This window comes from Ceratotherium simum, chromosome 1 (genome assembly GCF_057802395.1).
Source record: "Ceratotherium simum simum isolate JZ-2026a chromosome 1, ASM5780239v1, whole genome shotgun sequence".
NCBI lineage: Eukaryota > Metazoa > Chordata > Mammalia > Perissodactyla > Rhinocerotidae > Ceratotherium > Ceratotherium simum.
This window is the reverse complement of record NC_141900.1, coordinates 57,279,457-57,302,527: the sequence shown is the minus strand read 5'-3', so window position 1 is coordinate 57,302,527 and position 23,071 is coordinate 57,279,457. Positions and strand designations below refer to the sequence as shown.

Genomic DNA, 23,071 nt, shown 5'->3' with positions numbered 1-23,071 from the left:
TCCATGTATTCAAACAAAATGAGAAGGGATTTTAGTAGAATGATAGCTGTTTCCCCAAACTTAGGGAAAGATTTTAAATTAATGAATTACTGATGGATGCTAAAACCACTGGGTGCAAGTTTGCTAAGAAGCAGAATATTTACACAGTTTCAAAATATCTTTGAACAGATTGCTTATTAATGACAAATGGAAGGAAAGTTACCATTTACAATGGAGAAACTTATCAGACATCACCTAAATCAATAATCAAAGTTATCATCATCAGCAATGGGACAAATTGACAAGATGGAGCTCCTGATGTAACGTTCAGAGAAGGATAAAACATGATTTATGTCTTTCCAATAATGCACACCCCAAACCTAATCATGAGGAAACAATTAGGTGAACTCATATTGAGACACATTTACATTATCAGTGATTACATTAAATGGATAAAAGACTCCAATTAAAAGGCAGAGACTGGCAGAATGGATTTTAAAAAACATGATCCAGCTATATGCTATCTACAAAAGATACACTTAGATTCAAAGACACAAAAAAAGTTGAAAGTAAAAGGATGAAAAAGATACACCACACAAACAGTAAGCCAAATAGAGCTGGAATGGCTATACGCATATCAGACAAAGTAGACTTTAAGACAAAAACTGTTATTAGAGATAAATAATTTTATAATGATAAAAGGGTCAATCCATCAAGAAGATAAAACAATTATAAACATACACATCTAACAACAGAACCCCAAAATACATGAAGCAAAAACTGACAGAATTGAAGGGAGAAATAGATAAGTCAACAATAATATTTGAAGACTTCAATTCCCCACCTTCAATAATGGATAGAACAAATAGGCAGAAGATCAACGAGGAAACAGAAAGCTTGAACAACATTATCAATCCACTAGACCTAACAGACATCTATAGAACATTCCACCCCACAACAGCAGAATACACATTCTCCCCAAGTGTACCTGGAACACTCTCCAGGGGAGACCATACCTGGGGTCACAGAGTAAGTCTCAATGAATTTAAAAGGAGCAAAATCATACAATGTTCTCTGGCCACAAATGGAATGAACTGGAAATCAATACCAGAAGAAATGTGGGAAATTCAAAAACATGTGGAAATTAAACAATACACTCCTAAATAACCAATGGGTCAAATAAGGAATCACAAGTGTAATTAGAAAATACTTTGAGATGAATGAAAACAAAAACACAATAACAAAAATTATGAGATGCCGCTAAGCAGTACTTATAGGGAACTTTATAGCTATAAATGCCCATGTGAAAAAAGATCTCAAACCAATAACCTAACCTTCCATCTAAAGAAAAGGGAAAAATAGCAAATGAAACCCAAAGTAAGAAGAAAGAAGAAAATAATAAGGATTATAGCAGAAATTAATGAAATAGAATACAAAAACAATATAGAAAATCAACAAAAGCAAAAGTTAGTTCTTTGAAAAGATCAACAAAATTGACAAACCTGGTAGACGGAACAAGAAAAGAAGAGAGAAGACTCAAATTATGAAAATCAGGAATGAAAGAGGGAATATTACTATGGAACCTGCAGAAATTCTGAAACGGATTAAAAAGAAATAGAAAATCTCAGTAGATCTATAACAAGTAAAGAGACTGAATTAGTAATCAAAACTTCCTACAAAGAAAATCCGAGTTAGATGGCTTCATGGGTAAATTCTAGGAAACATCTGAAGAAGAATTAACACCAATCTAACAAACTCTTCCAAAAAAAGAGGAGAGGAAGGAACACTTCCCAACTCATTCTGTGAGTCCAGTATTACAATATCAAAATTAACCAACATCACAAGAAATGAAAACTCTAGACCAATATCTCTTATGAATATAGATGAATAAATCCTCAACAAAACACTAGCACACTGAATCTAGAAGCATATAAAAAGGAATACACACCATGGCCAAATGGGATTTACCACAGGAACGCAATTAATATAAAAGAAGAAAAAACAAAAACCATAAAGTCATCTCAATAGATTAAAAAAAAACATTTGACAAAATCCAACATCCTTTCATGATAAAAAGTCAACCAACTAGGAATAGAAGAGAATTCCTCCAGCTTGATGAAGGGTATCTACCAAAAAACTAAAGCTACAACCATACTTAGTGATGGAAGACTGAATATTGTCTCTCTAAGATCATGGAAGAGATGAGGATGCCCACTTTTGCCACTTCTATTCCACATTGCACACGAGATTCTAATAAGGGCAATGAGGAAAAATAAATAAATGACATCCAGATTGGAAGGAATAAGAAAAACTATCTCTATGTGCAGATGACATGATTTTGTATATAAAAAATCCTAGAAATTTACAAAAAATTAGAATGAGTTCTAATTTATAAAAGAATACAACACTAACATACAAAACCTGGTTGTATTTCTATACATTTGCAATGAACAATCTGAAAAGGAAATTGGGTAAATAATACCTTTTATCATAGCATCAAAAAGATTAAAATACTTAGGAATAAGTTTGACAAAAGAAGCATAAGACTTGTATGCCGAAAACTACAAATAGCATTGAAAGAAATTAAAGACCTAAATAAATGAAAAGATACCCCATTTCATGGGTCAGAAGACTTAATATTGTTAAGCTGGCAATACTCCCTAAGTTGATCTACAGACTCAACACAATTCTTGTCAAAATCCCCGCTGCCTTTTCTTTTCAGGAATGGAAAGCTTATCCTATAATTTACATGGAGATGCCACGGACTCAGAATAGTCGAACCAATTTTGAAAAAGAACAAACTTGAAGGAGTCAGGATTCCTGATTTCAAAACTTACTACAAAAAACAGTAATCAAGGCAATGTGTGTCTGGCATAGGGATAGACATATAGGTTAATAAAATAAGATTGAGAGTCCATAAATAAACCTTCACGTTTATAATCAATTGATTTTCGACAACAGTGGCAAGGCAAGTCAACGGAGGAAAGAACAGTCTGTCAACAAACTATGCTGGGACAACTGGGTATTCTGCAAGCAAAAGAATGAAGCTTCCTCACATTTCATGCAAAAATTTACTCAAAATTGATCATAGATGTAAATGTAGGAGCTAGTACTATAAAACTCTTAGAAGAAAGCATAAAAGCGTACAATTTTGTGACCTTGGGTTAGGCAAAGCCTTCTTAGATATGATCCCAAAAGCATGAGCAACAAAAGAAAACGATCTATAATATTGGACTTCATCGAAATGAAAAAGTTTTGTGCAAAGGACACCATCAAGAAAATGAAAAAATCCCCACAGAATGGGAGACAATATTTGCAATCATATTTCCGATAAGGGATTTGTATCCAGAATATAAACAAGAATTCCTCTTAACAAGAAAAAGACAATTCAATTGAAAAATGGACAGATAATCTGAATAGACATTTCTCCAAAGAAGATCAACAAATGGCCAATAAGTATATAAAAAATTGCCCAACTTTAATAGCCATTAGGGAAATGCAAATTAGAACCATGAGACACAATTTCATATCCACTAGCCTAACTATAATCAAGTAAGATGAAAATGTTGTTGAGCATGCAGAGAAATCAGAACCTTCATACATTGCTGGGAGTGTAAAATGGTACAGCCATTGTGGAAAACAACGTGGCAGTTTCTCAAAAGGTTAAACACAGAGTCACTATATGACCCACCAATTCCATTCCTAGGTATATAGCCAAGAGAGTTAAATGTATGTCTACACAAAAACCTGTACACAAATGTTAATAGCAGCATTATTCATAATAGCTAAAAAATAGAGCAATCCAAATGTCCATCAACTAATGAACAGATAAGTAAAATGTAGTATAGCCATAAAATGGAATATCACTTAGCAATAAAAAGAAACCAAGTACTGATACCTGCTACAACATGGATGAACCTTGAAAACCTTATGTTAAGTCAAGCAGCCTGTCACAAAAGACCACATACTGTGTAATTACATTTCCACAAAATATCCACATAGGCAAATCTATTGTGACAGAAAGTGGATTAGTGGTTGCCAGTGGCTACAAGGGGAAAGGGGTGGTGGGAAACAGTTACAGGGTTCCTTTCTGGAGTGATAAAAATATTTTAAAATTGACTGTGGTAATGCTTGTACAACTCTGTGAATATAGTAAAAACCACTTTAGTGTACAAAATGGATGAATTATATGGTATATGAATTATACATCAAAGCTGTTAAAAAGAAAATAAATAGCATTTTGGAAAACAACAACAAAAAACATAACCATGTGGTAAAAGGATGAAGAAAGGTAAAGGAATGATTAATGCACAGTTCTAAGTAGTTACCGCCTTTGAGTGGCTGTGCAATTGAAAGCATACAAATGAGCTTCAGAGAGACTGAGAATTTTGGGGCCTGAGAATATATGTATTTTATTATTATTATTATTTTTAAATCAGCTTTGTTATATATGACAAATTTAATTTTAAAAAGATGGAAAAATTTCAAAGGAAAACATTTTAAAACTAAAATGAAATCAATACCAAGAAAAAAAGGAAATCCTAGGATACCATAAGCCAGACCATATTAAAACTAACTTCAGGTAATGATAATGCAGGGCAGAAGCTACAAACTAAAGTGTTAGAGAGGGGGTTAAGGATGAGAATGGGACTGCTTTATCCTACAGAGCCTTGAAGAGACTTGGGATGTTAAAGCAAGAAGCTAAAAATTGGTATGGGGGGATAATTATGCATATGGAGCAGGTTAATTCACATCTCCTCCCTCCTTTACCTTGATTAGAGAATACTCTCAGCAGGGGGATATCTGAAGACTTTTCTCCGGAGAACTCTAACAGCTCCCCCCAAAAACCTTCTTATACCAACATTTTGGGCTCCCCCAACAAAACAGCTGGCTCTTTGCCCACTTCATAAAATAAAGCTCTATCAGTTGCCAAGTACACAGTATACCGAGTCCTGTGTACACAGAGCTCCCCACCAGTTGTAACACTTTAAAGTATGGATGTACAAACAAGGATCAGTACATAAAAGAAAAAAAATCCTCCAGCATAAAAGAAAACATACACAGATATACCATAAACAGAAAAAGTAATTCAGAGGAAAGTAAGGATAATTTACTGAAAAAAACCAAAACACACACAAAAAAACAGCCAACCAAACAAAAACAAAATAAAACAAACAAAAGATCCCAAAAGAAAAATCAAGTCATGTATGAAAGAACAAGAATTAGAATGGCTTTGGACTTCTTAACGGAACTGGATTCAAAAGTAACATCTTTTGAGTTTTATAATCTAGAATTTCTATTCTCAGCTAAATAAATCAACCAAATGTAAGGCAGAAAATATACATCTTCAAATATAAAGATGCAGAAATTACATCCCATACACCATTTCTTGCAAAATTACAAGACAATGTGCCCCAGCAAAACAAGGCAATAAAATAAGAAGGAAAAAGAATGGGATCCAGGAACAACAGCTTCAACCAAGGACAGCAGCAAAGGGAAACACTCCTGTGTTAACAGTGGGGCAGCTGGAATGGAGAGTGCGGAGTCCTCATTAAAGCAAGAAGGCAGGGTTTTGAGACAGAGGTCTCTAAGGAAAAAACATGACTTATTGGATAAGTGAGTCTTTGGTTTAAAACAAATTATACACACATACACATAAAATCAAGGTAAAGACGGGAAGGAAAAAAGAACTCTTAGCAATTGCTGGGTGGGGGGAGAGGGAGAGGCTGTTCAAGAAAATAAAATTGAATTAACTGAAACTAGAGCTATCTTCATATTTGGAGGACAGTCAGCAAGTCAATAGACAAGACCTAAGCTGGATAAAACAAGAAATAGCAGAGGGAAGACATTATTAAGAAATATGGAATACTACCAAAGAAACAGCAAAAAGAATGAAAAGTGACTGTTTCTGGTAAGCAGGCCAGAGGTGGGGTAGTGGAAGACAGGAGGTTATTTTTTCCATTATATATCTTTAAGAACTACTTGATTAAAATACTGTACCTGTATTAATTTGATAAAAATGTAAAATAAAATACTTAGAACACAGTGAAGTTTTTATTTTGTTAACTACTCAACTAGGATGTGTCTGAATTGAGTGATTTACAGTGCCTACAATGGACTCCAAAGCCTCACCCTGAAGGGATAACAAACAGCACATAGGGGCAATAACAAGGTTACTCCCCCAATCAAGCCCTAAGAATGTTAGCGCTAAGATTACTTACTGAGAATTAAACCTCAAAATATACTGCATGAAAGCAGAGAAACTCTAAAATTCATCTAAAAGAGATGGAATGACATTAGGCTAAGATTTGACTCAGAATAGCTCAAAGGCATTAATATATCTAAAGAAATGCTGTTAATCAAAACAGGGCTTGGTCAGCATTAGATGCAAAGAAAGAGTAGTTGTAAAGGCAACACTGGCTTGTCTCCTGCATTGTTCAGGGGAGGGAGCACCTAAGTTCCCACAAGTAAAGACTCACCCATCTCCAAAATAAAGACGAATGTATATTAGTCCTTATAATAAGTCAGTGATACCATCTAACTCCTTGATCTAATTCCATTCTCATCAAGCATACTTCTGACATCATTATTTAACTTTCCGTGTAAATACGTAAATAGGGAAAGAATGCAAGGATCATAAAATGAGCGTTTGGTTCACTTCATGGTTATACTTCCGCTCAGTATTATTTCATTTTATATAGCAATCTTTGAGACCTTAATGCTCTGGAAGATGAATCGCTCTTGATGTGCTATCAAAAATCAGGTTTATGACCTTGCTGGACTGAGAGCTATAAACTGATCACACAAATTCACAAAGGGATTGCCAGGCTGGCAGTGTCTGAGGATCCAGCAGGTTTCCTCCTTTGCCTTACGCTAAAATGGGTGAAATATACAGCTTTTCAGATAGACAGGAGTTGAACAAGAAAATTCAAAGTTAACGCTGATTTTACCACAACTGTTAACACTTGCATTTAACTAAAATTTCTGGACTGAAGAGTCTGGAGAAGTGATTGCCGCCAGTCGACCGGGCCATAGTGCTATTTCAAGACAGCTATGGAGCCACTGAGTTTTCCAGTATCTTCTCCTTGTTCGTTTTCACTGGCATAATCAAATATTATTTCGGAATAAAAATAATAATAGTCTGCCCCCGCCCCCCTTGACGCTTTCCTGCCAAATGAAAAGCAAACTTACATGGCACTGTAGTTCCAAATCGAGTGGGATTCAATACTATGAACCTGTTTTTCAAGCTTCTTCGTCCCACACCTTGGGCTCCTATCAACACTAATGTCTTTCTCTGGAAGGGAGGCATTTTGGCTACCTCCTCATATATCTGGATTTCATGACGATCAAATTCTAAATGTAAAAGGAAATAAGAAAACATCATATTCAGTTATCTTCTATATGGATGAAAAACCTCTGCTATTCTGTTCAGTAATGGCTTAGTTGTCTTGAGAGTTAAATATCACTTCAATTGTACTCATTTAGTACAGATTTGTTTTTACAAATTTGGTCAAGTACAATAAATTATTTTATATCTTGATTTCAACATCTGCTTCCACCCATTCGCCCTTAAAAATTTGTCTAACCAAGTTAGAAAAATGCCTATGCTTTATCCTTATCAGATATTCTATCCATTAAAACCTCTTTCTTACCAATTCATCAGTAGAAATAACTCCTTTAATATAAATAAATTGAAAATTAGTTTATATAATTTATTCAGCTAAAGCATATCAAATACGGAGGACAGCAGTACACCTAGTGTGCCTGCTTAAATAAGTTCCATAGAATGAATGCGCCCTTCCAATGATATAAATGAACAAATATTACGTGGTGACTCTGCACATACCAGTTAGATTAATAAAGTGCAAACAGACAACATACTGACATTTAAATATTAAGATTCTGAATTTGCATATAAAACAAAACGTTGGATCAAAACTATTTCAAGTAGAAACACATTCCAAAATTACAACCTTAGTCAATGGGAAAATTACAAATTTTCTATTTTGCAAGAAAGCTTTAAATAGTTAATGAATAATAAGGCCAAAGTGGATTTGAAATATTACCTATTATTACGGCTACAAATCTCAATCTGTAGCAACAACACTTCTTCCTTAGCTTATTATCTTAACAGCAATTCTTTCTTTGCACAATTTCTCCACAGTAGATTAAACCAATATTAAGGGAGAATCTATTTCTTCTTCTTCTTATTATATTATTATATTATTGTACTATTTTCTTTATAGTGTGCTATTTAGTTTATTATCAGTATAGGAGGAGCTCTGAAATCAAGAAAGTACTTTAAAACTGTCAATTCCTTTGAGTAAGCCCCCAGAGCCTTGTGATTCAGAGAGCTGCATTTCACTCCTATCAACCTCCATAACCGAAAAGAATAACTATTGTAGGTGTCATATTTATCTTCTTTAAGTCTAAAAGATTTAAGAAAGAATCCTACTAGATTAGACTAAGATTTATTTGGTCCAGTACTATTTTCCCAAAAGTATCATGGACAATCTTATGGCAGAATATAGTTGCCCTTAATCATAACTCTTTTAATATCTTTATAAAGGCATTTGTTCTTTAGAAATGATCAAAGTTCTCTGAACAAAGAGTTTCAATTATAACATTGCTTCTTCATTAATACAAGCATAAATCCCAACCAATTCATTTTATTATAAACTATACTCATAAAATAAAGCACACTTGTGATAGTATAAGTATATATAATACCAGGTTTAAATAATGTCTTTACATTAAATTGTACCATGTGTGCACATGTCAGCCCCTTGCAATTGGGTACTAATCTGAATTACATTCACTTAAAATTATACATTTAGACTTTATGCCACATCGATTAATGTTATAAAGCTATTTCACTCAGACTTCTCGAAATGTATTTAAAACATACCTGCATTTCTGGTTGTGAGATACATCATCTTTTTCTTTTTTTTGCTACTTATGGTTCCACAAAAAGGTCCTGAAGGATGACAAGACAAATGTAACTTAAACATTATGTGAGAATATGATCAAGTTGCCCTGTGGTGTTCTACAGGGGCGGGAGAATTATCTTCCCCGTGTTGCATCCTACAAAGCAGAAGGGGGCAGGGGTGAGTTGAGCCCCTGAATTCTGATACTATACCAGCAGGTGGCAGAAAGGGATCAAAAAGTTGACTTTTGAGAGAGATACAATAAGGCAGATGGGAGGGATTAATTCTAGATATATTTTAAATAAATTCATTTGCTAATTCAGATGAAGGAGGCAAAAAAAGGTGGCCACAAAGGACTACTTGTCACTTATGACGCGGAGTGCATCACCTGAATTGTCCCAGTCTCTTCTAACAAACGCCTTTCTCTTCTCTTCCAGGAACTGGCTTGGAATGAGACCAGCGCTTCCTCCCTCTTTTACATGGCTAGCCTAGAATCAAATTAATGAATTGTATATCTCAGTGACCAAAACTTGAGGCCATATTCTAACACGTAGGACAAGCAGTAGTCAGTAAAAAACAAGCAAACAAACAAAAAAACACATTTGCTCTGAAAAACTGACCTTGAAACTTAAATCCAAGGCATTGTCAGTTAAGATATTTAAATCCTTGAGCACTAAGGAATCAACTGGCACCTAATCAATCTGCCATCTGGTAGTGAAGATTTGGGACCATAATACAAAGGTATACAGGCTCTTTAAATTACTAAAACTTTTTATTTATGATACTAAGTTAGTCAAAGAACGGAAAAGAATGAATTCTATTCTACGTGTTAACGGGACATTTCATCTAGCACCCTTCAGTAAGGTATTTACTATCAACTATAATCCTACTACGTTGGTAATTCCTGAGGCAAAATCAATGAAAAAAAGCCAATATTGGGAAAAGAGTGGACAGTTTAATTCATGCTACCAGGAATCTAAATATCCTGAGAGGTAGTAAGTTTAAGATAAGGTAAAACTTCACCTACTGTCAAGAAGCTAACTTTTAAAATAAAATCCAAAGAAGTGCTATTTTAAGATAGTGGCTGGAGAACTGGCGGCTACTGATTTATTCCACAAGGTTAGTGCCTTTATCATTACAACTAGCAAAGAAAAATCTGGTACCATTTTTAGCAATTAAAATCTTGAAAAATAGAATTAAAATGCAAGATGAGATTAAGATAATGGTGGCTGGATTTGAAGAGATGGCATTCACAGAAAGGGGAAAACAGAGAAAACTAGCAAAGTTCAATAAAGGAAACAGCCACAGAAAGCAGATTTTTTAGATGTGAGTTCTAAGAAATTCAGTTGAAATGTCTTGAAATCATGGATTCTGTTTAATTTACTTAGTTCTCTCACCACATAGTGCATTTGTACATAATAATTTATTGTCTTAATTTAAGGACACACTAGTAAGGTTGTTCTCATTCTTGTAATTCATTCCCCCTTAGAAGTCAACGTAACTTATGAGAGCTAACGTGACTCATATCTCAGTCCAATTTAGAGTTTAGTGTTAGGTTCTGGGTCCTTTGCTCTCACACCTTGTTCTTTAATGAGACTCTCACTTGTTCTGACAGTTTAAGGTATTCTAGACTTTCTGATTTGTCAGTTTCCATAGTTCTGGATACTGCAGTTGTCAACTGATGTAAACAATTACAAAAACAGACTTACTGCTGTTAGAGATTTCTGAAAGCTGTATCAGGGGAAAGGAAAAAACACACCATTACACAGATCTTCTGGAAAATGGACGGGTGTGTGTGTGTGTGTGTGTGTGTAAAGTGATAACACGCACTCCTTTCCATATATACAGATTTCAATCCAAGACCAAACAATACTGATGATAAAGCAAACATTCATTTCTCAGTAACTGAGAAGAGGAGGGCAAACAGATTTAAGAGCTTAAGAAACTATGTTCTATTTGTCGTGAATGTACACAGAGGGAGAGGAGACAAGAGAAAGACTACTATACCCATAGTAAAAGACTCCTAGTTAAAATAAACAAGCAAAAACATTGCAAAGGGATGACCTCAAGTAAGTTCTTCTTGCCCAATACCATATTTTGCTGCAAACGCCCATGTAGAAGAACCAATTGGTCTAATTCCTAAACCAATGGGATCATACCACAGGCTAGTTAATTCTGCATTTATTAACAGCTACTCACAAATTCCCTCTCAATTTGGTCTTCTGTCCACAAAATTAGCAGCCATGAAGCAGGAGCTGTTCATGCAGGAAAAACCATTGGAACAAAAGCTAATACCTTCTTCCTGAATATTCAGATATTGGCCAGATCTAAGATTGAAAACACAAAAGCAGTTGAGGGAATTTTGAGAAGCGTACTAACCTGCCACCAGTTTGGATCTTCTCTGTTTACAATCTGAAGAATTTCTCCTTTTGAAAACTTCAATCCTGCTTCTTTGCAGGGTATCAGGTTATCATTGTACGGATTATAATCAAAATGACATTTCACAAATACCTAAAACACATAGCACAATTAAAAATACTATAGATGCATCATTTGTCACTGGATTTTTGAAATCTTTTTGAAACCACTGTGATTTACTTGTAATTGACAATGTATTTAGTACTTCAACTAAGGAACTTCTCTCTATATAAAATCAAATTATTAGAACAGTAATAATTTTGTATCAGAAAAGAAATAAACATTGGTACTACATTAAAATTTTATTTCTATTTTAACTTCTAATTTTAAACCAACAAAAAGTTTGACAATCATTTTATCCCACCATTCTTATACCTTCCCCCACTCTTTTCACATTATTTTCCAATCAATACTGCATAATTTTTATGCAAGTAAATGCTACTTTCTAATTAACATCCTGAAACAATATATACAGTTAATTTAAGGCATATAGTTCAGATATATTAAGACTGACTTTTTGAAAGGGCCCTGAAACCAAAATTAAATAATAAAAGTTCCTGTTGAAGTCAGACCTGAAATATATTTAGTAACCTTAAAAAAAATTAAAAACCCAATTTTCATCACGGGTAATAATATTTTTTTAATCACATATATTGACACTGGTCAAAACTAGCGTGGAAAATACTTCTTTGGAATCATCTTGCTCTGATTTAAATGATCAGCATTAAATTAATTGTAAGACGAATACTGAAAAGGCCTTGAAACTATTTTCCAATTTAAATCCTTTGAACTATACAAATTTCTTTTAAATCTGTATTATTAATAAAAGTATGTCAGTTACCACTGTTAGTTATGATCTCCAATACCTGGAATATTTTGCTTATTCACTTTAATTTGAATTCTAATTAAGTTAAGCATTTTCAGTATTTGATAGCAAGTTCAGACTGATTACTTTCTTAAAACTTTTTTCACGCATATTTTTAGAAACTCACATTTTATCTTCTAAAGAATTGACTTAGCATTAATCAGTAGGTAAACTTGAACAAGCAGGAAAGCACACGATTAGTCAAAATAACAATGTTATTTTTTCTATTTGTATCATAATTCTATAAATATAACCAAATAAGATATTCAAAAAACATAAGTAGATACATTATATTATTAGTGTGGTAAAATGTAATGTGATGGATGCATATTAAAATAACTTAAAAATAACTAAATTTGGGAACATATGACAAAATTTTAGTTATTTACAATTAGATGATTTTGATAGAAAGCATTCAGAACATTTTCAATAACTTTGGAAAGGCTAAACATTAATGCCTAAAAAAAGCAGTAAGCCAATAATTTTTTCCTGATAAACAATTTTAGAAATATCTATAAAGCAAGCATACAAACAATATTAAGATTGCTAAAATGTGACAACTGGCTAACTTGACAACGGCATGCAGCTCAATGTTTTCGGCAATGGAAAAAACTCAAAATGATTAAGTTTAACTAAGGTAAATTTAGCTGGCTGATAAGGTAGAAAAACGGAGTACCAGAGAATGTCCTGGAATGACACCATACCTGACGGACGTGTGCTGGATGTCTCTCCACATTGATGCAATTCTAAAAATATATTTTTCATTGCATAAATAAAGCCAGACTTTAAATGATAATAAATTAACAAAATATAAACAAACTACTGGCCCATTTTATTATTTCACTAATTTGGTAAAGCAACTACTTCCCTAATTAATTGTCCATAGGGTATAATACCTGAAAATTGTAAGTGACAGAAACAAAAAGCTAGAGGTGTTTGAGATGAGGCAGAGAAAAAGGATGGGTATGCAGAGTTGTAAAAAAAAAAACTTGGAATACTCTTTACTTCTTAAGAAAGTCGCTCTGAATGAACAGTAAGAGCATACTGCCACCCATCCATGAATGTGTTTATCATTCTTATCTGTGGGACAGAATGTATTTTGCAACCATAAAGCTTAGACTTTTCAAGTTAGTCCAAACTTCAAATATTCATTCTCCTACTCCCATCAAATTGTTCTGGAAATGTCATTATTTGTGGGACAAACCACGTCTCTCAAATGTAAAAGATTTCTAGAAGAAATAAATCTTATTTTTTCATTATCGAATTAATTTTGGAACACTACTCTTATGCTCAAAAACTCAGATTAAATTGGTTTTACCTTGAACTTTGAAAATTTGTCTGAAAAATCAATTAACCCAACCTTTGATCTACACATTTTGTAATGACCTTAAAATTAAGAGAGATTTGACTAGATCTAGTATAATTATATTTTATTAAGTACATTTTAAAGTGTTTCACTAACAGACTATAGATGTTAACTGTTCATTTGTTATTAAGAAGTTACTAAACACAACCTACTAAAATATTTCAATCTCATATTTTTATTAGTAAAAGAACTGAATGACCAACAATCTAAAGTAAATGGAAGAGATAAAAAGAAGTACACATGGCTTTTAAACACAGAAGACGATGTTCAACCTCACTCAGAGTAGAAATACAAATTAAAACTATATTATGAAAACATTTTCTTCCTGTTAGATCAGCAGAAATCCAAATATTTGACAACATTCTGTAGATAGGACTATGGGACAATAGGCATTTTCCTAACAGGTTGGTGGAAGAACTGGTTCAATCCCTTGAGAGGACAATTTGGCAATAGCTATCAAAATTATGAATGCAAAAACCCTTTGACGTAGCAATCCACCTCCGGGAATGTATTGAACCACAGTGTTTCTCAGACATAGGCATAATGACTTTTGAAGAAGATAATCAACTACTGAATTATGTCTAATCACAAAAGATTGGAAGCAACCTAATTGTTTAACAATAGGGAACTGGTTAAACAAATCATGGTAAATCTATGTAATATAACACTATATAGCTGTTAAAAAAAAAAACGGGGGTGGAATGTATGTCAAGAGGCAGTCTATGTATCAATAAGGAAAGATCCTCAAGATACACGGTTAAGTGAAAAAACCAAGGTTCAGAATAGTGTGCATAGTATGTAACCTTTTCTTGAAAAAGGAGGTGGAAGAGGAATAAGAATATATAATTTTTACTTACTTGTATATGGATAAAGAAACTCTGGAAGGATAAACTAATAGCACAGTTTCTTATGGGGGAGTGAGGACTAGATTGGTAGTGGATTAGGAGGATTAGGAGGGAGATTTCAACTGAATATATATTTATATTTCTTGAATTCTGAACCATGGGAATGACTCACCTATTCAAAAATTAAATTCTTATAGTAATGAAAGTAAAGATAAAATGACTCCCACTTCTGACTAAGATGAAGTAACAAGGACCCTCCAACCTGAAACAACTAAAATATTGAACAAAATATATGGAACGTTTTTCAAGTCATCAGACTACGAAAACAGTGATCCCTAAGAAATGGAAACAAATAAGATAAGCTATACAATTGCCCCAGCTAACCATACAGAGAAAGTTTCCAGGTGCAACTCAGGAAAGAAGAATCTAGGTAGAGCCTGGCAGTCTCCAAGTTGAAGAGATGAACTGGGAGACCAGGGAGATCAAGGTGGTTACAGTGCACAGAACCAAGCAATTACAGAGGAGAGGGTTGCACAGAGAAAGTGCTCAAGAACTGCAGAGGACTCCCTCTGATCTTCAGCTGGGCGCTGATCATTGCATGTGTATGAGGACATTACCCAAGGCCAGGTAAAGAACCAGCATTACAGGGAACAATATCAGGAGGTCATACGGAGTCAGGAATAGTTACTGTTCTCACCAGGGTGAGTGGAAAAACCTCATAATTCATGAGGCATTGAGTATTCAGAAGGGTTATGCCCTAGACTTAATCCTGCTCTGGTTGCAACTAACAAAACTTAAAAAGCAAGATCTGATTGGATCAAACTGCTCCAAAGTAACTTAAGTATCCTAAAACAAAGCTTAAGAATATTTCTAAGAATACAAAAATATCCAGCACTCAATAAGGTAAAATTCATGATGGCTGGCAGCCAATCAAAAATAACCAGGGATGCAAATAAGCAGGAAAATATAACCTAAAATGTGGAGAAAAATCAATCAATTTAAGATTGATTCAGAAATCACCAATGTGACTGAATTAATAGACAAGGACATTAAAATAGTTATTTTTAACTTTACATATTGTACTCATATGTTCAAAAAGCTAAAGGAAAGATTGGGCATGCTAGGTGGAAACATGGCAGGTATAAAAAAAGGATTCAATTTGAATATCTAGAGATGAAAACCAAAATATCTGAGATGAAAAGCACACTAGATGTGATTAACAGCAGATTAGACATTGCAGAAGAAAATATTAGTAAACCTGAAGACATAGCAATAGAAACTATCCAACATGAAAAACTAGGAGAAAACAAGACTGAAATAAATGAGCAGAGTATCAGTGAGCTATGGGACAACTTCAAGGAGCCTAATATATGTGTAAGTGGTGTCACCAAATGACAGGAGAAACAGAGGAATAGAAAAAATATTTGAAGAAGTAACAGTCAAAAATTTTCCAAATTTGATGAAAGAAATAATCTTTCAACAAATGGAGCTAGAAAAACTGGTTATCTATATGACACCCCATCTACTTTGATCCATCTCTAACACCTTATACAAAAACTCACAAGAGTAAATAGATCATAGAGCTAGATATAAAGGATACAACCATAAAACTTTTAGAAGAAAATCTTTATAACTTTGGGTTATGCAAAGATTTTTTTTACTCAGAACAACAAAAGCATGGTCGGTAAAAGAAAAAAATGGACAAATTGGACCTCATCAAAATTAAGAACTTCTGCTCTTTCTATTACACGGTTAACAGAATGAAAAGATAAGCCTTTTCACTGGGAGAAAATCTTTGTAAATTATAATTCTGATAAAGTACTTGTATCCAGAAGACATAAAGAACTCCAAGACTAAATAAAACAACTCAATAAAAAATGGACATGATTTGAAGACATCACCAAAGTAGACATAAGGTTGGCAAAGAAGCACATGAAAAGATGTTCAATATTAGTAGTCATTAGGGAAAGGCAAATTAAAATCATGATGAGATACTACTATACATGTATTAGAATGGCTAAAATTATAAAGACTGACCATACCAAATGTTGGTGAAGATGTGCAGTAACTAAAACTCTCATATAATTCTGGTGGGAATGTAAATTGGTACAATCACTTCTGAAAACAGTTTGGCCATGTCTTTAAAAGTTCAACATATACCTACCATATGACCCAATCCTTCAATTCCTAGGTATTTACCCAAGGGACTTACATGTAAATGTCCATAGCACCTCTAGTTATAATAAATATTTTTTAATACCATATTATAATACAGTATTAATATTTATAATTAATAATATATTATAATATTTATAATAGCCCCAAACTGGAAACAACAAAAATGTTCATCAGTTAACAGATAAACCATGGTATAGCCATGCAATGGAATACTACTAGTCAATAAAAAAGAAGCATCTACGGATACATATAAAAACATGGATGAATCCCAAAATAATTATACTGAGTGAAACAAGCCAGATTAAAAAAAAACAAAGTCAAAGAAAGGATTCATGTTGTATGATTTCATTATATAAAAATATGGAAAACGTAAACTAATCTATAGTGACAGAAAGAAGAGCAGTACAGTCATGTGCCGCATTTAATGACGTTTTCGTCAACAATGGACTGCATATACGACAGAGCTCCCATAAGATTAGTACCATATAGCCTAGGTGTGTAGTAGGCTGTATCATCTAGGTTTGTGTAAGTACACTCTATGATGTTCACACAATGATGAAATCGTCTAATGCCACATTTTTCAGAATGTATCCCCATGGTTAAGTGACACAGGACTGTACTTGCTTGGAATAAGGATGGGGGAAGGGAGCGGGAGGGCAGCATTACAAATGGACACAAGGAAACATCTGGGACTGATGATGTTCACTGCCTCAATTGTGTTGATGGTTTCACAGGTGCATATATATGTCCACACTTACCAAACTGTACACTTTAAATATATGCTACTTCTATAAACTTCACCTCAAAGATATTTTTAAAAAGATAAGAATAGTAAAAGTACTGAGAAAATAAAATATTGCACAAGAACATGCTCTGCCTATGCAAAGGACAATAGTTAGTAGGAGAAAAAAAATCAAATGGATGAAATGGCTAGAGAAACAGCTCGACCACGACCCTCATGTTAAATCAGAAGGTGGCCGGTAATTTGTTGGGGAACGTGTGGACTGAACACGGTGCAAGCGTTGCTTACACACCCTCAGTCGCAAACCACAGGTTCAAGTCCCCCTGAGTTTGCACATCAGAGTGAGTGACAAGGTAGTGAACACACCGATCATAGTTCCTAAGAAGTTCTCTATGACAACAGCAGAGATAATCAAGGAGGGATGCTATTTTTTCTGAAGATTTTCAAAGCATATGAACTCAACCTAGTCAGTTAAATGCAGACACACACATTTTGAGATCAGCAAGGAGACTAGAATATATATTTGGTGAAAAAAGCTTTGAGGGGCAACTGATACTCCTGTTTGGTAAGTAACCATCTGTGGGCCACAAATTTAAGCTTCTGTTAGTCAAAAAAAAGCTTATTAAAGAAATCTATTAACCTAGGCTGCTCAAAATTATACTAATAATAATTCTTAATTTACATCATACTTGAATCATTGGTCCACGCAAGGCCTGCTTTTATTTATTTTGTTAGTTTTAATAATATAATAAACAGCCATGAGCTTGCCACCCAAAACAGAGGCTAGAAACCTACATAGTCCTCCTGCCCATATTTCATTCCATCCCATCACTCTGGTTTCCCCAGCCAAGGAAAACCTCATCATGAATCTCGTGTTCACGAATTCCTTGCTTTCCTTTTTGTACTGTTTTAATGCACCTACATGTATTCTTTAAAAGTAGGTATTTAGTTACTTTAAACTTAAAAAAATAGTATCATGTACTATATGCATGTACTTTTTTGGAATTTACATGCTTGTTAACATGCTTCCAGCCATATGTATATAAGAATCGCTCCAGGAAATTACTGTGTCTTGATATATGTGAACATTCAACTCTGATAACGCTAAACTTTTTTCCTCCCAGCGTGGCTACACCAATTTACACTGCCACCAGCAATGCAGAAGCGATACTGTAGATTCACATCTATAATTCTTGCCAACTGAACATTATAGAATGGTTATCTCACATTGTGATTTTTAATGTCTTCATATGTTTACTAACTGTGTGTCAGCTTTTACTTGATTTGTGTATACAGAAAGAAACAACAACACAATTTCATATATTATCCCTAAGAATAAGCAATTTCATTCACTGAATAGTCTCCTTTTCTCACTGAAAGACATATCATCTCTGTCATATACCAAAGTAATGTGTGTAGATCTCTTTCTGAATTCTTTACGTCATTGATCATTCTGTCTATTCCTATGCCAATATCAATACCACAGTACCTTAATTCCTACACATTAATAATAATCTGCTATTCCTGCTTTTCTGCCTCAAAAGTGTCTTGGCTATTTATCTTATCAAATACCATGAAAAACCCTACTGGAAGTTTTACTGAAATTTCATTGAATCTACAAGTCAGTTTGGAAAACTAACCTCTTTACAATATTATCTTCCTGTCCATGAACATGATCTACCTCTCTATTTAGATCTTCATAATATTTTTTTGGTGTGTATAGAGGTTTTGAATATTTATGTGACATTCTCTGACTCTATTGTAAATGATGTCTGTCTTAGTTGTATTTCTAGATGTTTGCTGATAACATATGGAAATACAACTGACTTATTTGTATACAGTTAGCCCTCCATACCCATGGGTTCCAGCATCCATGGATTCAACCAGCCGTGGATGGAAAGGCCTACGATGATTGTGTCTGTACTGAATGTGTACAAACTTTTTCTTGTCATTATTCCCTAAACAATACAGTATAATAGCTATTTACACAGCATTTACATTGTATTAGTTACTATAAATAATCAACAGATGATTTAAAGTACATGGGACAATGTGCATAAGTTATATGTAAATACTGTACTATTTTACATAAGGAACTTGAATATCTGCAGATTTTGGTATCCATGGGGGATGGGAAAGTCCTGGAGATCCTGGAACCAATCCCCCGAAGACACGGAGGGATGACTGTGTTAATCTTATTTTCAGGTATCCTGCTAAACTCTATTATTTCTAATAATTTATAGTATTAGGGGGGACTTCTACGCAAAAAATCATATTATTTAAAAATAAGTTTTATTTTCTCCTTTCCAAATCTTTTGCTTCTACAATTTATTTTTGTCTTCTTGTGCCCACAGAACTTTCAATAAAACACCAAATATAAGTGGTGCTAGTGAACATCTTTCTCTAGTTCTTCATTTTTGCTTAACTAGGCAAAGATTGTATTAAACCTTGTTTTAAACTTTATGTTCTGGCTTCTTTGGCTTAATTAACTGTGAACAAATAATTGTATGTAAATAAGAATTTAAAAAGCAGCAGGGCCCAAGGGCCTCAGAATTTAAAATATTACAGGTTTCTGCATTTCATTACATTCTAAACAAAATTTTTTAAAGTAGTAAAAAGTCTTGAAGTTTTATTACTTTTTTACAAGTTGGGTCAATTCCATTCGCCTCACTGTTGGAAGACTCATCAAAATTCTGAACAAGAGCAAGTGGTGCTTTTCCATTTAGCTTCTGCCAGTGTCCTTAAGCTTATTGACACCAAGCTGGTCTAAGATGCTGGGTGGCACTTCTATCAGCTGCTTTGTCTCAGCACGGCTGGTAATGGGGAGAGTATTTGCTGCCAGAGATATGTGAGCATCAGGGCTATTAAAGCGGATCACCATTCCCTGGTGTGCAAACATACTTACCTTTTTAATATCTGTTTATGCCTAGTTTCTTGAAGGAGAACTAAAGATTTTTATCATGCGTTATAACAGATATTTGTTAAATCATCTGTTACTCTATATATCATCTGAGGGTAGTCCCTTTTTACCAATGCACGATTACGCCTGAAGTTTGGCAAGCTTCTCTTGGTTTATGATGGGTTCTTTCATCTTGTTGGAGTAGAAATGGGGCTTCACAGGGGACTGGGGTTGGCACTCAAGTGGTCTCAGGCAGACCAGCTGAGAGTCCAGTTACTGATTTTAAAGAGAATGCTTCTAACAGTCAACTATTCAGAATTATGTTTGTTCTAGTTTTTTTTTTTTTAAATAAGATTAAGAAGTTTTTTTCCTGTTCCTAATTTACTAATCTTTTAAAAAAAATCATGAATAGGCATTAAATTTTATCAAATTCTCTATTGAGGTTTTTTCTTTTAATATGTTAATGTGTTTGGTTACATACATGGATTTTTAATATGAAACCATCCTAGCATACATGGGAAACATCCAACTTAGACATGTTGTATTATCTTTTTAATACATCATTAAATTTCATTTGCTAATATTTTGTTGAGAATTTTTACATGTGTATCCTTGAGTGAAATGGAAATGTAACTTCTTTTCTTATAATATTTTTGGTACCTGGGTCATGCTGGCCTTAAAGAATGAGTAAGAGAGAATTCCCATCAGTTTGGTCTTAATGAACAAATGGAATTATTAACAGCCTTTGGGAACCCAACCTACATATAAGTTGAAGAACTTCAGAATTAGCTATAACTTCTAACTCACCCTGGTCTTCAAATTTAAAATATACATCCTTAGGTCTCATGAAAGATTTTTGATTTTTAGTAAGCATCTCGAATGATACTGATAAAGATGATCTACTGACCACGCTTTGAAAAACACTACCCTGGCAGGGAGAGCTCCTGGCTTCCACCTGCTCTCATGGCAATCCAGAGGAAGAGTTGAGACAGGTCCAACAGGACTACACGGTGGAGCTTCTAGTGAAAGAGTTGAAGAGGCTAAATGCCCTTGCTTCCCCCTAGTGTCTCTTAGTAAGATGACCATTGTTTGCTCAGGACAGTCCTTGTTTATGCCTATTGTTCCAGCATAATTAGTAATCGTTCCCTCTTTTACTTTAAAAAATGTCCCAGTTTGGATATGTTTTAGCTCTCCGATTGGAAGCCTCCACGTTATAGTCTCTTTTCTTTTTTACAGTAGGATAGGCCCGAGACTGACTCAGGCTTGGATGACATCTCCTTCCCCATTTCAATCCCCTCTCCCAGTTCCAAAGGCTTAAATAAAAACCAGAGTTTGAGAAAGCATGAGACGGGGAAAAATTTATGTCTAGGACAGGGCTAAATGTCCTTGTATTTCATGTCATTCAGACCAGTTCACCAGGTGCTGAAACCACGAAGGAATTTGGACAAAGCCCTGGCTGTTAATATGAAAATTTATTTTTCCTGTAAAAATCCATTATAGCCATGGTGAGCAGAAAAGAATTCTGGAGTTTGGACCACAGGAAAAAAGAAATCTTCCAGACTATCATAACTAACACATAATTTTAATATATAAATAAATCTTAGGTTTTACTTTTCCAATCTACTCAGGTCCAAAGGGAAATGTGTCAATGGAGGAATAAAGGTAGTCTGAGAGGTACTAGTGATATGAAATGCCTAATTTCTAATACCACTTCTTTCATGATTCTTTCCTTGAAGACAAGGTCTCTTCCTTCATTTCAACTGAAGTTCATTATAATCCTATATATTTCCATAAGTTCAATTTACATATTTAAATTCATGACTAAATATTCTATCCTAACCTCCAAAGAACAATATAAAACAGGTATTCAACACATGACAACACATGTCAAAGAACTGTATGGAAACCTAAAAACTAGGCTTTTAAATTCTCACATTAACAATAGGAAAATAAGATCACTGGCAGTATCTTATGTAAAAAACTTATAATTTCACTCACACATGAAACAATAAATTTCTGGAATAAACCTGAACAATTAGAGGCATCTAAAACACTGATAGATATTGTAGAATTAACATTATCTAGGCCTGAAAACCCTCTCCTCAGTTCCAACACTCCTATCATAATTGTCAATTCTTTCTTTGTCTTACTTTATTACTTTTTCTTTCTTGACAGCTCTGTCACACACCACTACCTCATCACCACGATCACAACAGCAGCAGCTACTTGCTGAACACTCAGTACGTGCCAGGTGCTGCTATGACAGCTTTACGTGAATTAACTCATTGAATCCTCATAACAATCTTTTGAGAAAAGAAATATTATCCCTAACTATATAGATGAGAAAATGAAGCATACAGAGGATAAGCTAGTCAGTAACAGCGTCGGTATTTGAACCCAAGCAACACCTTAACCTTTCATTAGAGTTGTCTTTCAAAATCACCTCACACCTTCAAAAATCTGCTTCCTGGTTACACAATTTCATCTCTCTTTTTTCTGAAATTCACTCAACATAATGAGGCCAGATAGTCATTAAAACATTCTCCTGTTCAATAATCCATTTTACCTAAAAATTAGTTACAAAATACAGATCAAATGTGTCCAAACCAGGTGTTCAAGATTCTTTTTTTTTTTTTTTTTATAATTTTATTTATTTATTTTTTTCTCCCAAAGCCCCAGTAGATAGCTGTATGTCATCGTTGCACATCCTTCTAGTTGCTGTATGTGGGACGTGGCCTCAGCATGGCCGGAGAAGCAGTGCGTGGGTGCGAGCCCGGGATCCGAACCCGGGCTGCCAGCAGCGGAGCACGTGCACTTAACCGCTAAGCCACGGGGCTGGCCCTCAAGATTCT

At 34.3% G+C, this 23,071-nt stretch overlaps 1 protein-coding gene across 5 annotated transcripts in view; it reads right to left on the bottom strand.

Moving 5' to 3' along the window:
- Positions 1–23,071, bottom strand: part of PALS2 (protein associated with LIN7 2, MAGUK p55 family member) — a 105,395-nt gene that overhangs the window by 14,877 nt on the left and 67,447 nt on the right. For all 5 annotated transcript variants that reach the window (XM_087429011.1, XM_087429014.1, XM_087429020.1 and 2 more), the window contains 4 exons: positions 11,286–11,417; positions 9,295–9,394; positions 8,888–8,956; positions 7,171–7,332 (listed from right to left, as the gene is read on the bottom strand). In XM_087429011.1, the coding sequence (XP_087285137.1) occupies positions 7,171–7,332; positions 8,888–8,956; positions 9,295–9,394; positions 11,286–11,417 (463 nt within the window). The remainder of the gene's footprint in view (positions 1–7,170; positions 7,333–8,887; positions 8,957–9,294; positions 9,395–11,285; positions 11,418–23,071) is intronic.